General features: G+C 40.6%; 2 protein-coding genes across 10 annotated transcripts in view; one reads left to right on the top strand and one right to left on the bottom strand.

The window, feature by feature from the left end:
- Positions 1-1062: 1062 nt before the first annotated feature.
- On the bottom strand, positions 1063-3103 carry LOC148184588 (uncharacterized). The gene is made up of 2 exons (XM_088053754.1): positions 2766-3103; positions 1063-1802 (listed from the first exon to the last, which is right to left on the bottom strand). The coding sequence occupies exons 1-2, from the start codon at positions 2809-2811 to the stop codon at positions 1474-1476; spliced, it is 375 nt and encodes a 124-aa protein (XP_087909880.1). The 5' UTR covers positions 2812-3103; the 3' UTR covers positions 1063-1473.
- CDC42BPA (CDC42 binding protein kinase alpha) overlaps positions 2811-18459 on the top strand; it is a 198322-nt gene continuing 182673 nt past the window's right edge. For 2 of the 9 annotated variants that reach the window (XM_088053750.1, XM_088053751.1), the window contains exons 1-2: positions 2815-3133; positions 3875-4099. In XM_088053750.1, the coding sequence (XP_087909876.1) occupies positions 3904-4099 (196 nt within the window). In that variant the 5' untranslated portion in view covers positions 2815-3133; positions 3875-3903. Of the gene's footprint in view, positions 3134-3874; positions 4100-18459 lie in introns of all 9 variants that reach the window. The other 7 variants (XM_014252859.2, XM_088053747.1, XM_088053748.1 and 4 more) reach the window with 5 other exon arrangements.

Consider the following 18459-nt stretch of genomic DNA (forward strand, 5'->3'; position numbering starts at 1 on the left):
GTGACAGAATGTACGAGAGTGGAGGAATTTCTGCATGTTGCACCAAATTATTTTGTTGGCTTTCTAAATCTTCTGGACTAAAGTCTTTCTTATAAGACAGAGAAAATATTTTTCCATCCCATGGGTGTAATGTGAGAATTGCTCATCTGGTACTTAGATAATTCCCAACAAATAAAAGTGCCACCAGTCATTGTTGGTGCTACCTGTTCCTCATAGCTTCTGTGGCACGACAGCTGACTACAGCCCAGTGGGTGTATCACCAGTTGCTATGTGGATGCCTTTTTTATATTTTTGGACTGGCTATTAAACAAAGAAAGAACAAAAAATTCCTGGGTTTTGTGTTCAGTTGCAGCTTACATGGTTTTACTTGTAGCCTCACTCAGGCTGAAAAGAACGCTGAAAAGAACTGGCTTGATGTGCAACTTCTGTCAAGTGATGCTGGCTGGAACGAGGGTTCCATTTTAAAACTAGAAATACAGGGAAAGTGACTGCCTTTGCTGGGTATCCATCCTTGTTTGCAAACACTTGGTCTGCAATTAAAACAAGGAAAGACTTTATAATTGGCAAAGGAAAACACAGTAACCTAAGTAAATAAGTGAAATATCCACACCCATCATATCTCTGGCATTGGTTCTTCAGTTCACTTCCCTACCAAGCAGTGTCAAAGTCCAAGGAGCTAACATCCTTTTAACTCTTAGTCTCCTCCATTTTCCCTCTGCAACCCTATTAATGGTTAATTATGCTCGGGATGAACTTGATGACGTGTCTCCAACCCCTATAGGAAATGCTATCTGATCTGGGCCACCTACCCCTGCAATAGCCATTTATTTTTATTGCTGTCATCAGGCATCCCCCACCCCCAGCTTCAATCCCAATTTCCACAAGTTCAGCGGAGAGCCAGCAGGAAATGCCTTAGTCTCACTGTAAAACTGCCTGTGTGCCACAGCTTTGGAGCAGGCTCCTACCACAGAGGCACAGCTGTGACTGTAGCAGTTAAGGACCAGCAGCACCTCAGACACTGGCACAGGGCTCTTGTCATACCAAGGGTGTACCCCAGCACAGGAAGGAAACCTGTTCCTTATTAGCTTAATCCTCAATTTAATCCTGTCTTCTACCCATCACAAGCTCACTTACAGTTGTAGTGGTTTCTAACACTCCTTGGAGGGGTTTTGCACAAAAAGCTTTTAGAATTAAATCTGCACATTTCTTCATTCACCAAGAGTCTGCTCTGCCATTCTGCATGCACAGGGTGGGACTCACTGTCCTCTCTAGCTTCACACCAGCGACTTTACATATAGCTGAGTGATTCTGAACAAACATATGGGACTTTAATCATATTGTGCATTACATCTTACTGAGTATGTAAGACTGTTGATGTTTTACGTCAGTTGCTAAAAAGGCCAGTTAAAAAAAAGTGTTATATAGATGCTTGGTATGGCAAAACCCAGTTGAGGGTCTCTTGGTTAATTGAACTTAGAAATTAATCTGTTGGTTATTGAACTGAGGAAGCAGATGCCTGAGCTTTTTCCTTCCCTTGAACTCCACAAGATGCAGGACTTTGTGGGCTTCAGAATGATAAAGTTCACCTACAGCCAGTGACCTCTGGGGGCTGTATGGCCTTCCTCCCCTTTCATCTGACTTCTGAGGAAGTCTTTCTGAGGAAGGACGAACTGAAGTTACACGTTGTCTCAGAGATGACATTCCATCTCCCGAGCACCACAGCGCATCCCTGACACCTTTGGCCAGGAGAACTGCCACGGTGTGCTGGTGGGCAGCTGCCATGTTCCACCCCACGGGCGGCCCTGCAGAGAGATCAGCGCAAAATCCTCTGATGTGCTTCTGCTGTTGAGTCTATACCGTCTTAAAATAAAACACGTTGATCAACAAGAATATCCTCCAGCTCTCTTAAAGGATATGGGTTTGAAATGCCCGCGAAAGGAGCTTGTTTCCCCGGCGTGTACTCTGGTGGCACGGTGGGCTCCTCAATGAGGGGAGGCTCCTCAATGAGGGGAGGCACTTCGCCAGCGGGGACAGAACCGCCAAGAGCCGACGCATTTTCGGTCACGTTTTTCAGGCCCCGAAATCTGAGGGAGCCGGGGTCCCTGCTCGCACCTGGAGCTCGGCAGATCCCCTTGGAAGAGCAGGCAGGCGCTGCTCCTCCTGCCCTCCATAACCAGGCCGGGATTTTTAATCAAAGGCCTTACTGCCGGCGAGGCGGCTGAGCCGAACCGGGCCGGGCAATGGCGGCAGCTGCTCCCGTCGGCTCGGGGCGAAGCCCGGAGGGATCCTCGGCCGGACGGGCGGGTCCGCCCGGGATAGCCCAGCCTGGGCGGCCACAGGCTGCGGGGAGCTGCGCTGCGGCCTCTCCACTCCCGCCCTCTCTCCCTCCCGTATCCCTGGGTCCGCCCGTATCCCTGCATTCCCTGCTGCAGCATCCCCTCCTCCCCTCAATCCCATCAGTAGCGGCGGCCCCGGGCTTGGCTCCCCGCGCTGCGGCGGCGCCCGGCGGCGGCCCCCCCCCGCCGCGGCCGCCATGTTGGGCTGCTGCGCGTTCGGCGGCGGCGGCTGCCGCGTGTGACCGCGGGAGGGAAGGAGGGAGGGAAGGAAAGAGGGAGGGAGGGAAGGAAAGAGGGAGGGAGCGGCGGGGGAGAGGAGGGCGCGGAAGCGGAGGGAGGGAGGGAGCGAGCCGGGGAGGGAGGGCTCCGCCGCTACCCCTCCCCGCCGCCCCGCGCACGCACACACACACACACACCCCGCACACGCACCGCCCGAGGATGCCCTTTGCCCGGGGGGGCGAAGCCGGGACACCATCGCGCCGCCGGGAGTGAAGCCACCGCCGCCGCCGTCGTCGTCGGGGCCCCCCGGCCCGCAGCGTGCGGCCGGAGCGGAGTCGCCGGCGCTTTCCCTCCGCCCCAGGACGCGCACCGGGTGGAGGAGGAGGAGGAGGGCGCCGTCTCCGCAGCAGCAGCAGCCGCCGCAGCCATGGGAAGGATTTGACAGGGCTCGGAACGCTTTTGCCGGTGTGTCGGGGCGCGCGTCCCGCCCGCCGCCCCTTGGCGCAGCGGAGGAGAAGGGGGCGACAATGAAGACTTTAGTTTTTTTGAATCACTGAAAAGCCTTAAAAGGAGACTCGGTAAGGAGGAGAGGAGGAAGGGAAAGGCAAGGCTGCCCGGGGCAGGACGTGGCTGCGCCCTGAGGAGGGGGGGCTGCGCCCCACCCCGCGGTGGCCGCGGAGGCGCTGCCGGGGCCGGGGGAGGCGGCGGGGGGCGGCGGGGCTGCGCGGCCCCTCATCCCTCCCTCCCTCCTTCCCCGCCGGTGTGCGCCCTCGTTTCTGCTGCCTTTCGCTTATATAAATACGTAAATACATCTGTTTTTCCCTTCCCATCCGTCCTGGGAAGCGGAACCGGAGGGGCTGTTAGCCCGTGGTGCTGCGGCGGGGCTCCTCGCAGGATCGCGCTGCATGATCTGCATTGGGAATGAAGGAGAAGACCTTCTTAAATATATAAGTGCGTGTGGTGTGCCTGTGCACGCACGGTGAAATCGGTGTCAGGCAGTCTCGGTTGAATTTGAGTTCAATTACTATTGTTAAAGCATCAGGAATGCCCATATATGTTTTTGCACTACTTTTACTAAGCCTGTTAATTTTTTTTTAGGATAACTATTTTCTTTTCTCAAATGTCATGCATACATAGATACCCACACTGTATGTGTGTGTCTGAAACTCCAAGGGTTTAGTTTCAGGCTGGGAACACCGAGGTGGGCTGGCAATTAAGGACTGCCACAGTTTGACACTTGTTAAAAATACTGTTAACTTCTTTTTAAACAACAAAACCCTCAAAAGTTTTTTTTTGTTGTTGTTGTTTTTCTGACAAAGTAATAATAATCATTAAAAAAGAAACCCCAATGCAAACTGAAACAACCATGTCTGGAGAAGTGCGTTTGAAGCAGTTGGAGCAGTTTATTTTGGATGGGCCAACACAGACTAATGGGCAATGCTTCAGTGTGGAAACCTTGCTGGATATACTCATCTGCCTTTATGATGAATGTAATAATTCCCCTCTGAGGAGAGAGAAGAACATCCTCGAGTATCTGGAGTGGGGTGAGTTTTAATGTGTTTATTTTGTGTACATGTGTCCATGTTCCTGTCTGCTTTGTATAATGTCTCTGTTATTTATGTGTGAGAGGGGATTGTTTATAACCCAGTGTTTTACTGGGAGGTGTTATCAGTTTCACTGTATTTAAACGTGATGGTGCTAAGAAGAAATCTGTATTGTTTTTTTTGTCTTTGAGGTATGCATGTAAAACATGTATCATATTTTTTATTTTTCTTTTTTTGACATGAATCAGGCTCTTGTATTTTAAGCATATTTGTTTGCCTTCAGGCCCAGCTGTTGAGTTTTGTATCCTAAAGTTGCTGGGAATATGGAATGGTGAGGGTTGAATTCTTTTATGCCTAGAAAAATATCAGTGCACAATCCTCTGATTTGCTTCTGCAGTTGAATATATACTGCTTTAAAATAAAACATGTTGATCAACAAGAAAATCCTTCAGCTTTCTGAAATGATAAAGGTTTGAAACATCTGTGATGATGGAGAAGATGACATTATCTTCTTTAATATAAAATTGTTGCTGATTTAGGTAGATTGTTTTTTTCTTCAGAAAAATCAAAGTTGAAAAGCAGAATGAAACTCTGTGTGTCCCTGGCAGACTTTTAGTTTTGTGGGAGATAGGGTATTAGTAGATTTTTTAAAGGAAAGCAGGTGAATGATATTGTGCCAGTTCTTCTTAAGTTGTCACAGAACTGGTTGACTATTTTTTTTCTTTTTAATTCTTTCTTCCTCCTCCTAAACTCAGATGTAAACCAGAAGATGCAGTCTGACATAAGAACCTTGATGAGAATGTTTACTGTATCTGACCTTCAGACTTCAAAGTCATGCTGCACTTCTGCTTTTGCATACAGAACCATTTACCACATTTGCTTTGTAATAAATACATCAGCAGGCCTCCTTTATTAAAAAAAGCATATTTTTGAAACTTGTAACTGGCATTTGATTAATTAGGTGGTTGAGCTCTTCAAAATGAAGTTGCTGAGGAAAGACATTGTTTTGATAACTGATCTAACAACTTGAGGCTGATATGTGTGTGTTTTATTTTCCTACTCCTCTCTGTAGTCATACTGACATCTAAAGGACATCTGACTCAGTAATTAAGTTTCTTGTAGTGTTCATATTGCACTGCTTTTTGTTTTCTTATTATCTGGAGGAACAGGCTATAATTAATGCATTCTAGCTAAGGAGGAAATAGTAATTAAAAGTACTTCTGAAGAATCTTCCCTCTAAAACTGTCACTGGCATACAGAAGCTGTGAAAGACTGGGAAAATATGATGGCTCCAAGGGTATTTTCTATGCAGGAACTTAGTGTAGTCTGCAGTGGATCTAGCCAGCTGATACCCTCTAAATAATAATAATAACTAAGTTAACCATATCTAGATGATCAGATCAACAGTGTGTTTAGGACCCATTGTATTGGGTGCTGGTGCGTTCAGTGGTGGTTGTTTGATGGGTAAATCATCATCATTTCAAGGCTTTGACAGTACCTGAAGGTTTTTGTAATAAGCTTTCCCGTCTGCTGATGGAAATAATACACTGTTTTGGAAAGGCTGGACTGGAATAAGGTTTCTTGCTGGCCTATTTTTCTTGCTATTTTTCCACTCTCATGCTCCAGCTGTGCCTTAGCAAGACTCTTAGGCTTCAAAGACCAGTTGCTCCCGTTTCCAGGGCTGAGTTGCTATGGTCCTCTGTCTGCTCCCTGCTCTGCTTCTGCCCTGGGAGCTTTTTCAGGAGGGTTTGTGAGGTGACATGGAAGAGCCAGCGGTTGCTAGTGCCTGCTGGTGGAAGTGTCTGTGTTAATGATGTCTTTATCCTGCAAACACTCCCAGGAGTGTCTCCTCTGAGGGCCAGCCCTCCTAGTGAAACTGGCATTGCTCTTGGGATCAGGGAGCTGGCAAAATCAGGCTCTTAGAGAGGTCGGGTACCCTGCAGTGCTGTGGTGCAGTGGAGTTGCTGAGGGTACCCTGTGCTTTGATATGGTCATGACCTCTCGTACCTCTTTCCCCAGAAGGAGAAACAAAGCAAGTGGTTGATTAGAAAGAGATTATATGTGGTTTTAAAGTCAGAGATGTGCTGAGTAGTGGCAGAAGTGGAAGGCTGGCAGCCAGAAATCATGGACTCTGCCCACACCTCTCTAAAGGACGTGGTGTTGAAGTGCTTTCAGCTCAGTTTTTTTCAGCTTCTCTATTTGAACAGCAGGAAAAATAGCACAAATTTTCCACCAGGGAGTTCTGAAAGCTGCTGCATTTGAAGCGCTCTTGGTTTTGAATGTACCATATAAAATACTGTGTATTAATTTATTTTTCCCATCAGTGGAATAAAACTTCGGGCCTGGTGTATCTACTGGTGGATGTCAGTTGGTTGCTGGCATTTTGTAGGTTTCTGCCAAACATCCACAGATTTTCTCGATTGCTACAAAGAGTGCAATCTGAATGTAGTGAACTGGTCAGGGAACTGGTATGTTTGTGTGTTTACAAAATGTAGAGTACAAATTTACTCCTGAGAACTGATTATCATCTTAAACTGCCTTTTTAAAAAATAAGTTATTCTTTCTAGAAGTAAATAAGATTTATTTATATAGTCTGTTAATTTTAAGAAGAGGCTAATAAACAGCTGTTCAGTGATCACAGACTTCTGTTGAGCAGCAAATAATTTTTTCTTGCTTTTCAGCAGTGTAGTTTTGAGGTGTTACTGTTTGGTTTTGTGGAGGGTTTGAGCTGAGCTTGCATTTGTGGATGTGTATTTTTATACAGACTGTTCTGAGTCTGAGATGTTATCTGCTGTATTTCATGTAAGATTGAACCACAATATGATTTTTTGGAGGAAAGGTTTAGGAGGTATTCTGCCACGGAAAAGCTAATGTCTTAATGACAGCCATGTGACTGCTGCTATATTTAGGGGAGCTAAGAAGCTTCATGTTCTAGTACTTAGATCTTTTTGGACTACTTTATGAACTTGTAATCTAGAACTTATTTAAAAAATCAATCAGGGTAAAAGAATTGAGATCTGAACTAATTGTTCTTATTTTGGTTTGATACTGCAAGTTTAACCCAGCAAGTGGAGGAAGTTAGGTCTCTAGAATGTGAAGTTGAGTTTTAAATTTTTGTAGGATTTCAGTCTTTTGGTGCTTGAAATGACGTTAGACTGGTTAGAACTGTCAGGGTAATTATTTTGTGGTTTAGGAGCTGCTTTGCTTCTAAAATCCTATCTTTGACTTTAAGTGAAAACATAATTGCATTCCCTATTCTTATACAGTATTAGTTATGTGACTTGTTAATAAGATGATTTGATTTTGTTGTTCATATTACATAGGTATCTTATATGCTAACACAGCCATGGAAACAGCCGTTGTGTTTGTGTTCTGAGGGTTAAATCAGGGCACATTTTGAGATAACAGGAAGAAACTGGAACTTTTAGATTTGGCTTGTTCTATGTATTCAATGCTAGTTTTCATTTTTATCTCCATTGATAGTTGTATTTATGATTTAGAAAAGGGCTTGTCTAATTATAGCAACTGGAGCTTACCAGAAAAAGCTGTTGAGAATTCCAAGCACTTTACTTTTCTTTTCTACTTGTGTATGAGTTGGCACACTGACACAAGAGTGTGAGGGAGGTAATGAAGGCTGCTAAGGTGAACTTGAAAGAGAGCTACAGTAATAAAAAGAAGCTTTTGGAAATGTTTTGGTTCTGGGAAAACTTTATTTCTAATGGCTCCAGCTTGAATTGCTTTTAACAAGAAACTAGAACAATATTATTTAGGATGTACTGAAAGAATGGTAGAATAAACCTCGAAATGTGTGATGATGAAAGTGAGGGAAGATGGAGGGCACCACCAATACTGTGGTGAGGTCAGTGACTTGATTAAATCTGTGCTCTCATTGGAAAAATGTAAACTGGCCTTAACTAAAATTTTTGTTTGGTTGGTTTTGTTCAGTTTGTTGTTGTTGTTGTTGTTTGGTTTTTCTTTGGTTTCTTACTTTTTCCTAGCAAAGAAAGCTTTGGGGGATGGATTAAATTGTTCTCATTTCATCTCTAGTAGAACAGAAAGGCATGGTGTTTATTCAGTGCTGATGTGGTCATACACTAGACTGTCATCATTGGTCTCATACTTCTGTTACTCAGTTGTGCAGCATCTGTTCTGGATATTGGAAATGGTTCTGTCACCATACAACCAATTTTTCAAGACTGAGTTGGGGGGAGATTGTCTGTATTATCCTTCTGGTGATTTCTCTCATGGTTTTTCTTCAGAAAAAATGGCAAGCCCCTTTTTGAGCTAAGTTTGTTTTTGCATATTAGTTACAAAAGAAAATTAAATCCTGTCTCGAGGTTTCTGCATCTCCTCTTTGTCACTTATCTCTGTATAGGTCCTGAACTAAGTCACAGTCATTTTCAGCTGTGAGTTGCTTATATTTTGTTTTTAAAACAGACTGTTAAAAAACAATCATTCATTTAGGTTCTATTCTTAGCAGACAGTAAAAGACTTAACAATTGACTTTTTCAAGTTTTGTTGTTTCAGTTTTTTTAAAAAGTTTTTAAAGTAGACTTTGGTTCTCAGTACTTTCCAACCTTAGTGCTGTCTAACCCATTAGAAATACTTTTTTTTTTTTTCCTAATTACATTCTAAAAGATACCAGCTTTTTATTCTAGTCGTACAAATGGGAATACCTCTTGGTCTGACATAAGCAAAACCATTTATTCAGTTCTTTCTGGGAAAGAGCGAGCATCTTGCTTGTCAAGGCCACTTAATGTGCATAGGCATATTCCTAATTTTAAATGTGAGCTGTTTCATTCCTTGCAGCTGAGCCATATGAACTGATGGGGTTCCATCAATGTAGAAGACATTGTGGCATTCTTGATGCATAAATTTCTGACATTGTGTACAATAACACTTTACTGCTTATTTTATGTAATCTGTTGTTTCTGTTACACAGCTGCAGCCATAATTAAATGCTTTTTATTGGTTAGGGTGAAAGAAGAAGGTTCTTCAGTGCTCTCAATTAGAAACAACGTTCATATCTCTATGTTTCAGAATATTGTGTAAACATATTTTTTACAAATGCAGTTCTACACCAAATTACTTGAAAAAGAAGGAAGCAGTATTTGCAGGAAAATACGCAGAAGAATGGTTGCCCATACAGGCTTTAGTGTTGGGTAGCTCTGTGTTTAAGGTCTATACCTTTTAAATTGTGACTTTTTTTTCCCCACATGTATTTCAGTTTTGATTCTTTCACAGTAAACTAATCACTATAAGTTTATCAACAGTTCGGATGTGATCAAATAAGCTGGGACCGTCCAGTTAATTCTGCTTGTTTTTTATTAGCTTCCTGTAGAGTAAGGCATTAATCCATTGTAATGTGTTTGTTTCTTTGCACATTTTCATTACACTAAGTGTTTTTTGTTCTTTTTAAACCCTTAATTTTAAGTAGAAATAAGTTTAAAGGGTGTTCTTTTTAGTTATTTCTTGTCCTGTTGGGCAGAGGAAGTTTGGAAGTACTCCAAGGCTGCCTATTTTGGGGCATATTTGAGGTATGTGTCCTAAGGCTGACTGACTTCTGTCAGTAATGTCCTGTTTGTTGCAAAGAAGCACAGCTTGCTTAGATAGAAAGCTAACTAATACTTAGTTTCCAGGAATTTTTGAAATGCCTTTATTCTGTACAGAAATTCCTTGCATGCTTTGGTCTAATGGGGACAAATGGAGAAATACAATTATATGAGTTAGTCTGCTCAGTGGGCATTTTAAACCTCATGACAACAGAATAAATTCCCTGTTACAAGGACATTTAATATTTAAGGGTTAATCCAGTAGGATTTTTTTTATGGTATGATCATAACTGTAAAATGTACTGCTGAAGGTGTGTTTGAATTTTTAACCCCTGTGTAGGATGAGACTCTCTGTGTATGTACCTGATTAAACTCCTTCCTTGTCTTCTGGTCCTTCTCTTCTGGACTTTACTGATGTATTTTTTTTATAACCTCCAGCATATTATTATATCACAGTTGACTATGCATATTGTGCTCCAAAAGCAATTAGCTTAATTGGTCCAATATTGTTCAATTCTTAGAATGCATACATTCTTTTTTTACTAAGACGGGTAGAAGCTACTTTCTTTTTGAAGCTCTACCTTACACACATAGATCGGTGTTTGTATCCTGAACAGCAGCAGAAAATAACAGTAATTTCACTACTGAGTCATACCTGTGGCTGGAGAGACCAGTGTTGTTTTGAAATTTTCTTATGAATAAATTGCAAATACAGGATTTTGAGATACAAAGTAGATGTAGGCTACTATCCTGGAAATAATTTTCCCATATTATTTTCTGAAAGTGAACTGTAATAAATTATCCTGGATATGTCTTTGAAAAATACTAACCTATTCTTAGCATCCCTAATTGCTTTTATCCTGTAAAAAATTTACAATCTCAATTTGTGCAGAAAACTTCCAGAAGCAATTGTGTCCTGCTGCCAAGCTCTAAAACTGGACTAATAAAGCTACAGTGGATAGCTGAGGCAGGATTGAAAGAAAAGGCCAGTTTCTAGACTCTTTAGGTTTTATCTTTTGGCAAAGCAGGCATTCCTTCCATGAGCATTTGTACTTGTTTAATTTGATTTTCTTTTTCTGGCTGAACAACTGGAATATTTTGTTCTACTCTGGTCAAACTTACCTCAACACGTTATTTTTCTAAAATCCTCATTAAGCTTGGGAATGCCACTAATGTGGACCAAAATCTTTAAAAAATGCAAGTGATTTAGGTCAGTCATGTGCAATCTTTTGTTAACTGCAAGATTTTTATTTCAAATAGTTTAAACATGACATTAGGCTTAATAATAACTGCAAAAATCTTCTATTCAGGCAGGTCAGTTTGCTTTATTTCTAGTAATACAGCATAATTGGGTTTACTAGCGGTCACCATGGATAAAATCCACATGAGGTATATCCAGACTCCTATGACTTTGTGTTTCATAATTCTTCTTTATCCGTATCCAGACTTGCAGTTTGATTTAAATTAGTTTTGTTACACAATATTGCAGAATTCTTTTATTCTTAGGGATCAGCTCCTTAGTGCACCTTCTCTTGGCAACTTTTTGAAAAGCTTTTTGTGGGGGTCTTGTAGATGTTGTGAACTGGTATTTTTGTAGGCCACTTTGAGGGGAAAAATATATTTTGTTGAGCAATTTAGTGAAAATGTGCAGTAATTTTTTTGTAGAAATAAAAAGTGAGTTTAGTGTGCCATTGCAAGTGGGAAAGGAAAGAGCAGATGTAGATGTTAATAATTGCATTTCTTTCAAATGTTGTGGGATTAGAACAGCAATGCTTCATTGGTCTTTTGTTCAGTTTCCTTTTGGTCTCCGTTTGAGGCTTGGAGGAGGATGTGGTGGAAGGCCTGCAGGTCTCCATTTCTGAGTCCTTCCTCTTTCCCTTTCTCTGTGGTTTTCCATAGTGTTATTTCAAAGCAAATTACCTTCTCAACTGAGGCCTCATTTCTTCCACGTGTTCATTCTGTTGCTTTTCATCCCATATAAATCTCAGTTTGTGTTTCTAATATGGTGTGGATATCTGTGTGTCCGATCTTCCCATGGCCAGAATCTTGGTTTCTAGATCTGGATTGTTTTTTGGTTTTTTTTTGTTTTTGTTTTTTCCTAGGCATCCCCAGCTTTTCATGATTTTCTTGGCCTGATTCATAATATAGAGACTATGTGGGGAGAATGGTAGCAAAAAGTTGTCACCTGTATGAAAATACACACAGGCCTTACCCACAGGTGCATCTATACAGTGTGCCCTGTAAGGACCCTGCACATTTCTTATTAGATTAATTAATTTATTATCATTTATCTTTGTGCCTTGTTAGCTTTTGTAGGACTGGAGCCTTGGGCAGTTTGTTCTGGCTGTAAGAAGTTGTGACCTGTTTTACTCCTGTAGTCTCAAAAGGATGAAACTGAAGTGAGAGTATAGCTTTATCATTTTAATACCTGAAACTAAACTAAAAAAGTGATAGGAAGGGTGGCAATTACTTTTGTCTGGCCAATGGTTTAAGAAAATGTCATTTGTGCTGTGGGGACACCATAGCCCCAAGGTATTTCCTGCTCTTGCTCATTAAATTTCTTTCACCTTTACCACACTACCTTTGGTAAATAAAGCACTGTTTTGTCTGAATGTTTTGCAGGACACATAGTAACAAGAGGAGGAGGAGGAAATAGAAGTCACATTTTGATTGCAACTCACTGGTTTTATCTTGGGTGCGGGCTGACTTGAGGGTGTCTTAAGGCTGGCTAAATCCACTGATCTTTGTTCTGCTGATGCTTGCGTGGGCAGAGGGACACAATCCAGTTAACAACCAACCTGCAAAAGCACATTGTGATCTGTCAGTATGGTTCTGTAAAGATATTGTATTGGTGTTTGTATAAAAGAAAGAAGCTAGGATTGTGACAGCCCAGACTTTTGTGGCTTCACCTACTGCAGCTCCTGTGCTCCAGGCTGGTTGCCTCTCAGATTCCCTCTAGCATACAAGAGAGCTACAATTTTGAAACAAATTTTGAGGCTGCGAGCTTCTTCTGATAGGTATTTGGTGTAGAAATTCAGTGAGCTTCATTTTTTTCTGTAACAGTTTCCAGAATATTTCTTTTTGCAGTGAGAAAGTTTCTAATCATGAAGAGGGATTTTCAAAATAACTGTCTGATTTTGATCATGGTAATTCCTTGCAAAAAAGAAAGTGTTGGTCTTGTGTGTTCTGTGGTATTTGGCATAGTATCACTCAGTGTCTTTACACTGTTTTCATTGTATACTTTGTAACTGAAAGACAAGGATTCTTATGTTAACACACTTGGAATAGTTTCGTTCTTTTTCTCCCAACTTTTCAAAAACACATGATGTACTATTTTGTGATTATTTAAAAAGATCCTTTTATAATTTTGATAGGGGCTGACACAAAAGACACTTGTTTTCTCTCTGAACTGATATGTTAGAGGAAATTATAGAATCTGCTTCCTATGCAAGCAAAAATTTGCAGAGAGAACCACTATTATTTTGCTGTTGTGTCATTCCACCTCCAATATTGACTATTTTCACCTTCACAGCTAGCAGCCACTTCTGGGTAACAAAAATATGTACTTTTAAATTTCTGCATCTTTGTAAAAGTCATAAGATAATTATTGAAATTATATTAGTTGAGTGGGTTTTTCTGGATCTAAGTAGCCTGAGTAAAAAAATCTACTATCTATGTCCTTTTATGTTACTGTTTTTTCTGAAAATAAGGGATGACTTAATATCTCCATTGATGATAATTCACACTCTGAAAATGTAAACACCATTTAGAGTCAAGGTTACCAAGAGAAAATGGTATATAGTGTTTATTACCACAGCTGGTGTGTGTTTAATTAACTTGTTATTTTTTGGTTAACTTTATCCTTGAGTAACACTGGCTTTAGAGATGATCTGGGAACCAGTTGCTTTTGGTGGTGTAGCTGCTTCAGTGGGTATCTATGCTGTTACACTGCTGAGTATATGCTGCAGAAGCTCATGGAAATGTCTGAAAAGTCTCTTCCTGGCTGATTTAGCAGAGATGTTATCTGATCTTGTCGGTAGTAGTCTAGTGCTTAAACTTTCTGGGGGAGAAAAAAGTGTGCAGCAGGGGCAAGGAGCTGATGATTTGCTGTCTAGCTATATTATTCTTCAATTTTTTACATTCTTCTTCTCTGAAGCCAAGATCGTTCAATGGAATTTGTATTACTTACTGACAATATTACATTCACTTTGTGGTCCTTGGCACTACCAATAGGAGGGAATCTCATCCAATAAAGTCTTTATATTAGTACTTAAAAATTTGTTTTAATTTCACCATTAAGTTTTTTTGATAAGGAAACAAACCAGTCTAAAGAGTTTTTGCTTTATCTTGGTCATGTAGTTCATGTTTTCAGTAAAGGTATTTAACCATGTGTATGATCATAGTTATAATTAGAAAAGTTTCTACCTGATATTGTTGCTGGCCCTTGATATGTTCTAAGGCCTCAATACATTCAGATCTTAACCAGGCTGAAATTGTGGCACTAAAATATTTTGTTCGCATCAAAGTGTCATATGATTATTCAAAACTTGAATAATTTTATTCCGTGTGATCTTGTGATTTTGTTTTTCCTCCATCTACCTTAATTAGGAAGTAGAATGTTTATTGATAATTCTTACTAATGACAGGTCATGATCTGCAAAATGAAATTTTACACTTTAAAACTGAGGCATTAAGTATATATAATACTGTCTCTAAAAGAAAGTTTCTTGTCTTGTTTCTTTCACTTCAGAGAGGGTTTCCATCTTTTGGGGATTTCTTTTTTTCTTTTCCAGTTTAAGGAAACAACTTTTTCTAATAGGTCTGTCAGATGAGGTTGGATCATATTAATAATTAATTCACATATTTGGGGCAAGTATTTTTTTTAGTAGTTTTGATGTTATCCCACTGATTCTTAAAGCAGTAAAGAAAACTTTGACTGCTAGATTTGCATAGCACTTTTGCTAATGCTAGCATTTGTTACTGCTTTTACTTTAGATTTTCAGTTTCTCTCAGACACACCTTCTCCAGCTCTCTCTGTGTTCCCTGTCCCTGGCATATGAAATCACACTCCCTTACAAAGGGTGCAAAGGTCATTCTTATCATGGTTCCAGCATCAGGGGTACAAATCCATTTCCTATGGGAAGCGTCAGAGGAAATTTGCAGGAGATGGAAGACGGTAAATAAAGTAATTTTGGCAAAGCTACAAGGATTTCTTCTTAGTATGCTGATCATTGTTATTAATAACACTCCCCCTGCCCAGCCCACACCCCCCCCGCCCCCCCCCCACCTTCCTAAAACTTGTGGCAGAATTTTCATTACCTTCAAGAGAAGCAGGGTCAAACTGCATGTTTGAATTAAGCAACGATAACTTATCACAGGGGCTTGGGGTCTTCTGTGTGTGTGTGTGTGTTTGTAAAACACAGTGCGGAAGAGCTGCATCGCTCCTACGTGATGTCCCTTCTCAGAGTGTTCCCATCAGACAGGAATATTTGAAGTCTCTAAATGTGCTGCTTGGTGACATTTTCAGACTCACAATTTAAACATAAGCCTTGACAAATAAGTCCAGATTGTCTTCCCTCTCTTTGCTTTAATGTCTGTCTCATACCATATTTTTCTAGGCCAGGCACCTAAAGACCTAGGTGCTGTTTTCCCTGCTACTTTTTTCTCCTTGAGAGAAAAACAGCTCTTCACTGAAAGGCTGTTTCCCAGGTGGTGTGTCAAGATTTGAGAAAGTTTAGATATCTGAATGGGGATAGATTCATCATGTGGGAGGCATTGACTTAAAATAGCTATGAGCCAAAATTGTCATGTCTGTCTGGTAGGAAGAAAAAGGCATTTCTAAGTCTAATTCTGCTCTCAGTTAATGGAGATAAGCATTTGTTAATCCACTGATACCCTGATGATATTAAAGCAGTTCATATTTGCTGCTGAATTTCTAAAGAAAGCCAAACTATTTGAGGGCATTAACTGGTTAAGTATTTAAAACTAGACTTCAATTACTGTAGCTTTTCTTTTTCTTACAATTGCTTTCCTGTTAAGAAGATAATTTACAGGAATATTGGGTGCTTGTGTATATTGCCTTGAAAACCTGTTTGAGAAAAGTATGTGGTCATTAGCATATGAAATATCTCTGCAAAGAAATGGAGGCACAGCTGTGATTTGTGAAGGTGATTTAAAAATTCAGTGGAAAAGCAGTTTCTATGATCCAGGTTTATGTTTGTGTTCCTTCCAATTTAATTTTTTTTTTCTTCAAAGTTTTTTGAAATGTTTGTTGTGGAAATTCCTGAAAGTGTGGGTGGCTTGTAACTTCCGTATGTTTAAGGGCTTTATTTATTTGCTTAAATTTCCAGCATACTGTTTAGGTTCCCTTTCTAATCTTATTTCTGTGATCTTGTTGCTGTGATGTCCTCTTTCCTTCTTCTCCTGTACCTTCAGCATTGTACAACTTGTAGCAATGGCAATTGTTTTATTTCGCAGACGGGAAGTGCTCTTTTCTGCAGTGGTCAGGTGGATGCTTGCCAGAATTGTGTTTTGTGCAACTGTTTGTGTGTTGAACTTGGACCTCCATAAAAATTAATCTTCTTGTAACTCGTACGGTGGTTTGTTTGTACCTCACCTTTTCAAAATCTTTCCTGCAGCCCTGTGATATGCATGCCACTGGCATTTCAGAACAGTTTTCCTGGAGTGTCTTAATGTCTTAGATAAATTGAAATGCATACATTTAAATCTTGTCTCATATTTCCTATTTATGGAATAGGTTTGCATTGTCTCCTGCTGTGTGTTGGGGTTTAGCTTTAGTGGACTTTGAGGATGGTTGTGGTGTTGGAGCAAGTAACTGTCAGGCTGCAAAATTCAGATCATTGCTACACTAGAAACTTAATCTATAAAACTTTGTATGCTTTCAGGAAGTCAAATATGACATCAGCAGAGATAACCAGGAACTCTTTGATTATTATCTCCAACTAATGTTGGGAATTACCTCCTGGAAAGCTGTATCTGCATAGGTATTGCTCAAAAAGGTTTTAATTGAAGGTTGACGCAGATTCTCTTAAAACCTTTTACTTAGTCATCAGTTAAGGTGAAAAAGACAGTATAGGTAGGCAGTTTCATAATACTGTCACTTCTGTGGATCAGGAAATTCCCCCTTCCTACCCCTCCTTTTTTTCTGCCTGGTGCTTCTGAGTATCTGCTTCCTGCCTGTTTCCACTGGCACTCGGAACTGGCCTGTGAGGAATTGATTTTAAAGCAACTGTGCTAAGTAAAGGTCAGCTTTCCATCAAGAACAGATACTCTGCATTTTTTGTTAACTTCGTTTTGGTGTTTGCTGCTTAAGAACTTCTGAGCACATTCTGTAAGGTGCCTGGAGGATGGTTAGTGGTCAGTCTGTTTTTACAGCAACTTAGTCATGACATACCAGAGGAGAAAAGTGGAATTTTTCGTTTTTATATAATACTGCAAAAGAAAAATTCAAGAACTATTCATAAGCTACTACTTTGCAGATAGCAACTATTTCTGAGGCACAGTGTAATTTATGTAGTGCTTTGCATCAGAACTTATTTATGGGGCAGTTTGTTTAATAAGAATTTTTCTGAATGACTTTGCTGCCTCATTATAATTTGCATTTACTTTGTGTTTCGTTTGAGCAGAAACATTTTGTGCAAATTGGTGTAATTTGTCTTTTTGCTCTGTCAGGTTCAAATGGTTAAAGTTCTTCAAGTGTCCCAAGGTAGTTATTAATGATACACCAGGAACAGAGGAATTGGAGCTGGCATTGAGTCTCTCAGAGTTCTTCAGAGAAACTGTGGCAAGGGTTGGAGTTTGACTTCCATGGCTTTCTGCCTTAGCCAGCTCTTGTGTGTACTTTCTGGACGAAGGGAAGGAATAACTATTCTTCTGCTCTGGGGAAGGAATAACTATTACTCTGCTCTGCTGTTGCACATTTAGTATTCCTAAAATGACAGTGATTTAGGGTTCTTATCCTTAATGTGGTACAGCAGGACTTCAGAAACTTGCCTCCTTTCTTTTACAGGTGTGGAAGGTCACCAGTGAATTGGTGCTCTGACATGGTTGGCTTACTAAAATGAATTCATTTTCATACTAGTCTGTGGGAACTGGAATTTGGGGTTTTAGTCCAGTCTTGGCTTGATTAGCACATGGATAGAGAAGAGTAACTTCAAATGAGTTCTTTGATTGTTTAAAGGGAATTGTCTTTAAAAAAATCATAAACAAAATATTAGACTTCAGCCTGACCACATGACATCTGAAATAATGTGAGGTCATTCACACCTGAGTGAAATCAAAGACAGAACAGTAGTGGGTTTTAAAACTCGGTTTGTTTTGTTTATTTGTATGGAACAGTGACATCTGAATGAAGTGCAGGCTAGTGCAAAACCAGATCCTGCATCAGTATTTGTTCTGGAAAGCTGCAATAGCTCATTTGTGGTTTTCCTGCTTGTAAATAATGTAGTTATCCCACCTCCTGCTGAATGTTTTTATTCTTTATATGATTCTGCTGGTGAATGCCTCGGCTTCTCTGAACTATATTAAGGAAGAATATACAGCAAGTTACTTGGTGATTTCTTGAGTTAATTCCCAAACTGCAGAGAAGAATTTATTGTTCTCCTGCAGGTTCTTAAGTCTTTTTCCCCTTCTCAATTCCATGTAACACAGGAAGCTTTCTTTTATATAGGTTAGTATAGTAAGTCACTCCCATTTTGTGAGCTCAGGACCATAGTAGGCGAGCTGCAGATTAAATGGAGAGTAATTCCTTTACTCATCCCTTTGAATGCTTTTCCCCTCTTGCCTGTG

The sequence above is a fragment of the Pseudopodoces humilis genome, chromosome 3, assembly GCF_049639895.1.
Source record: "Pseudopodoces humilis isolate 2021_Gansu_Grassland_sample_001 chromosome 3, ASM4963989v1, whole genome shotgun sequence".
NCBI classification, from domain to species: Eukaryota; Metazoa; Chordata; class Aves; order Passeriformes; family Paridae; genus Pseudopodoces; species Pseudopodoces humilis.

Excerpts from the sequence above, each read along its gene's own strand:
- LOC148184588 (XM_088053754.1), bottom strand. The coding sequence starts at position 2,811 with ATGGTGTCCCGGCTTCGCCCCCCCGGGCAAAGGGCATCCTCGGGCG. Across the intron at positions 1,803-2,765 it reads GCAAAGGGCATCCTCGGGCG|GGCCGCCCGTGGGGTGGAAC; the intron begins GTGCGTGTGCGG and ends ATCTCTCTGCAG.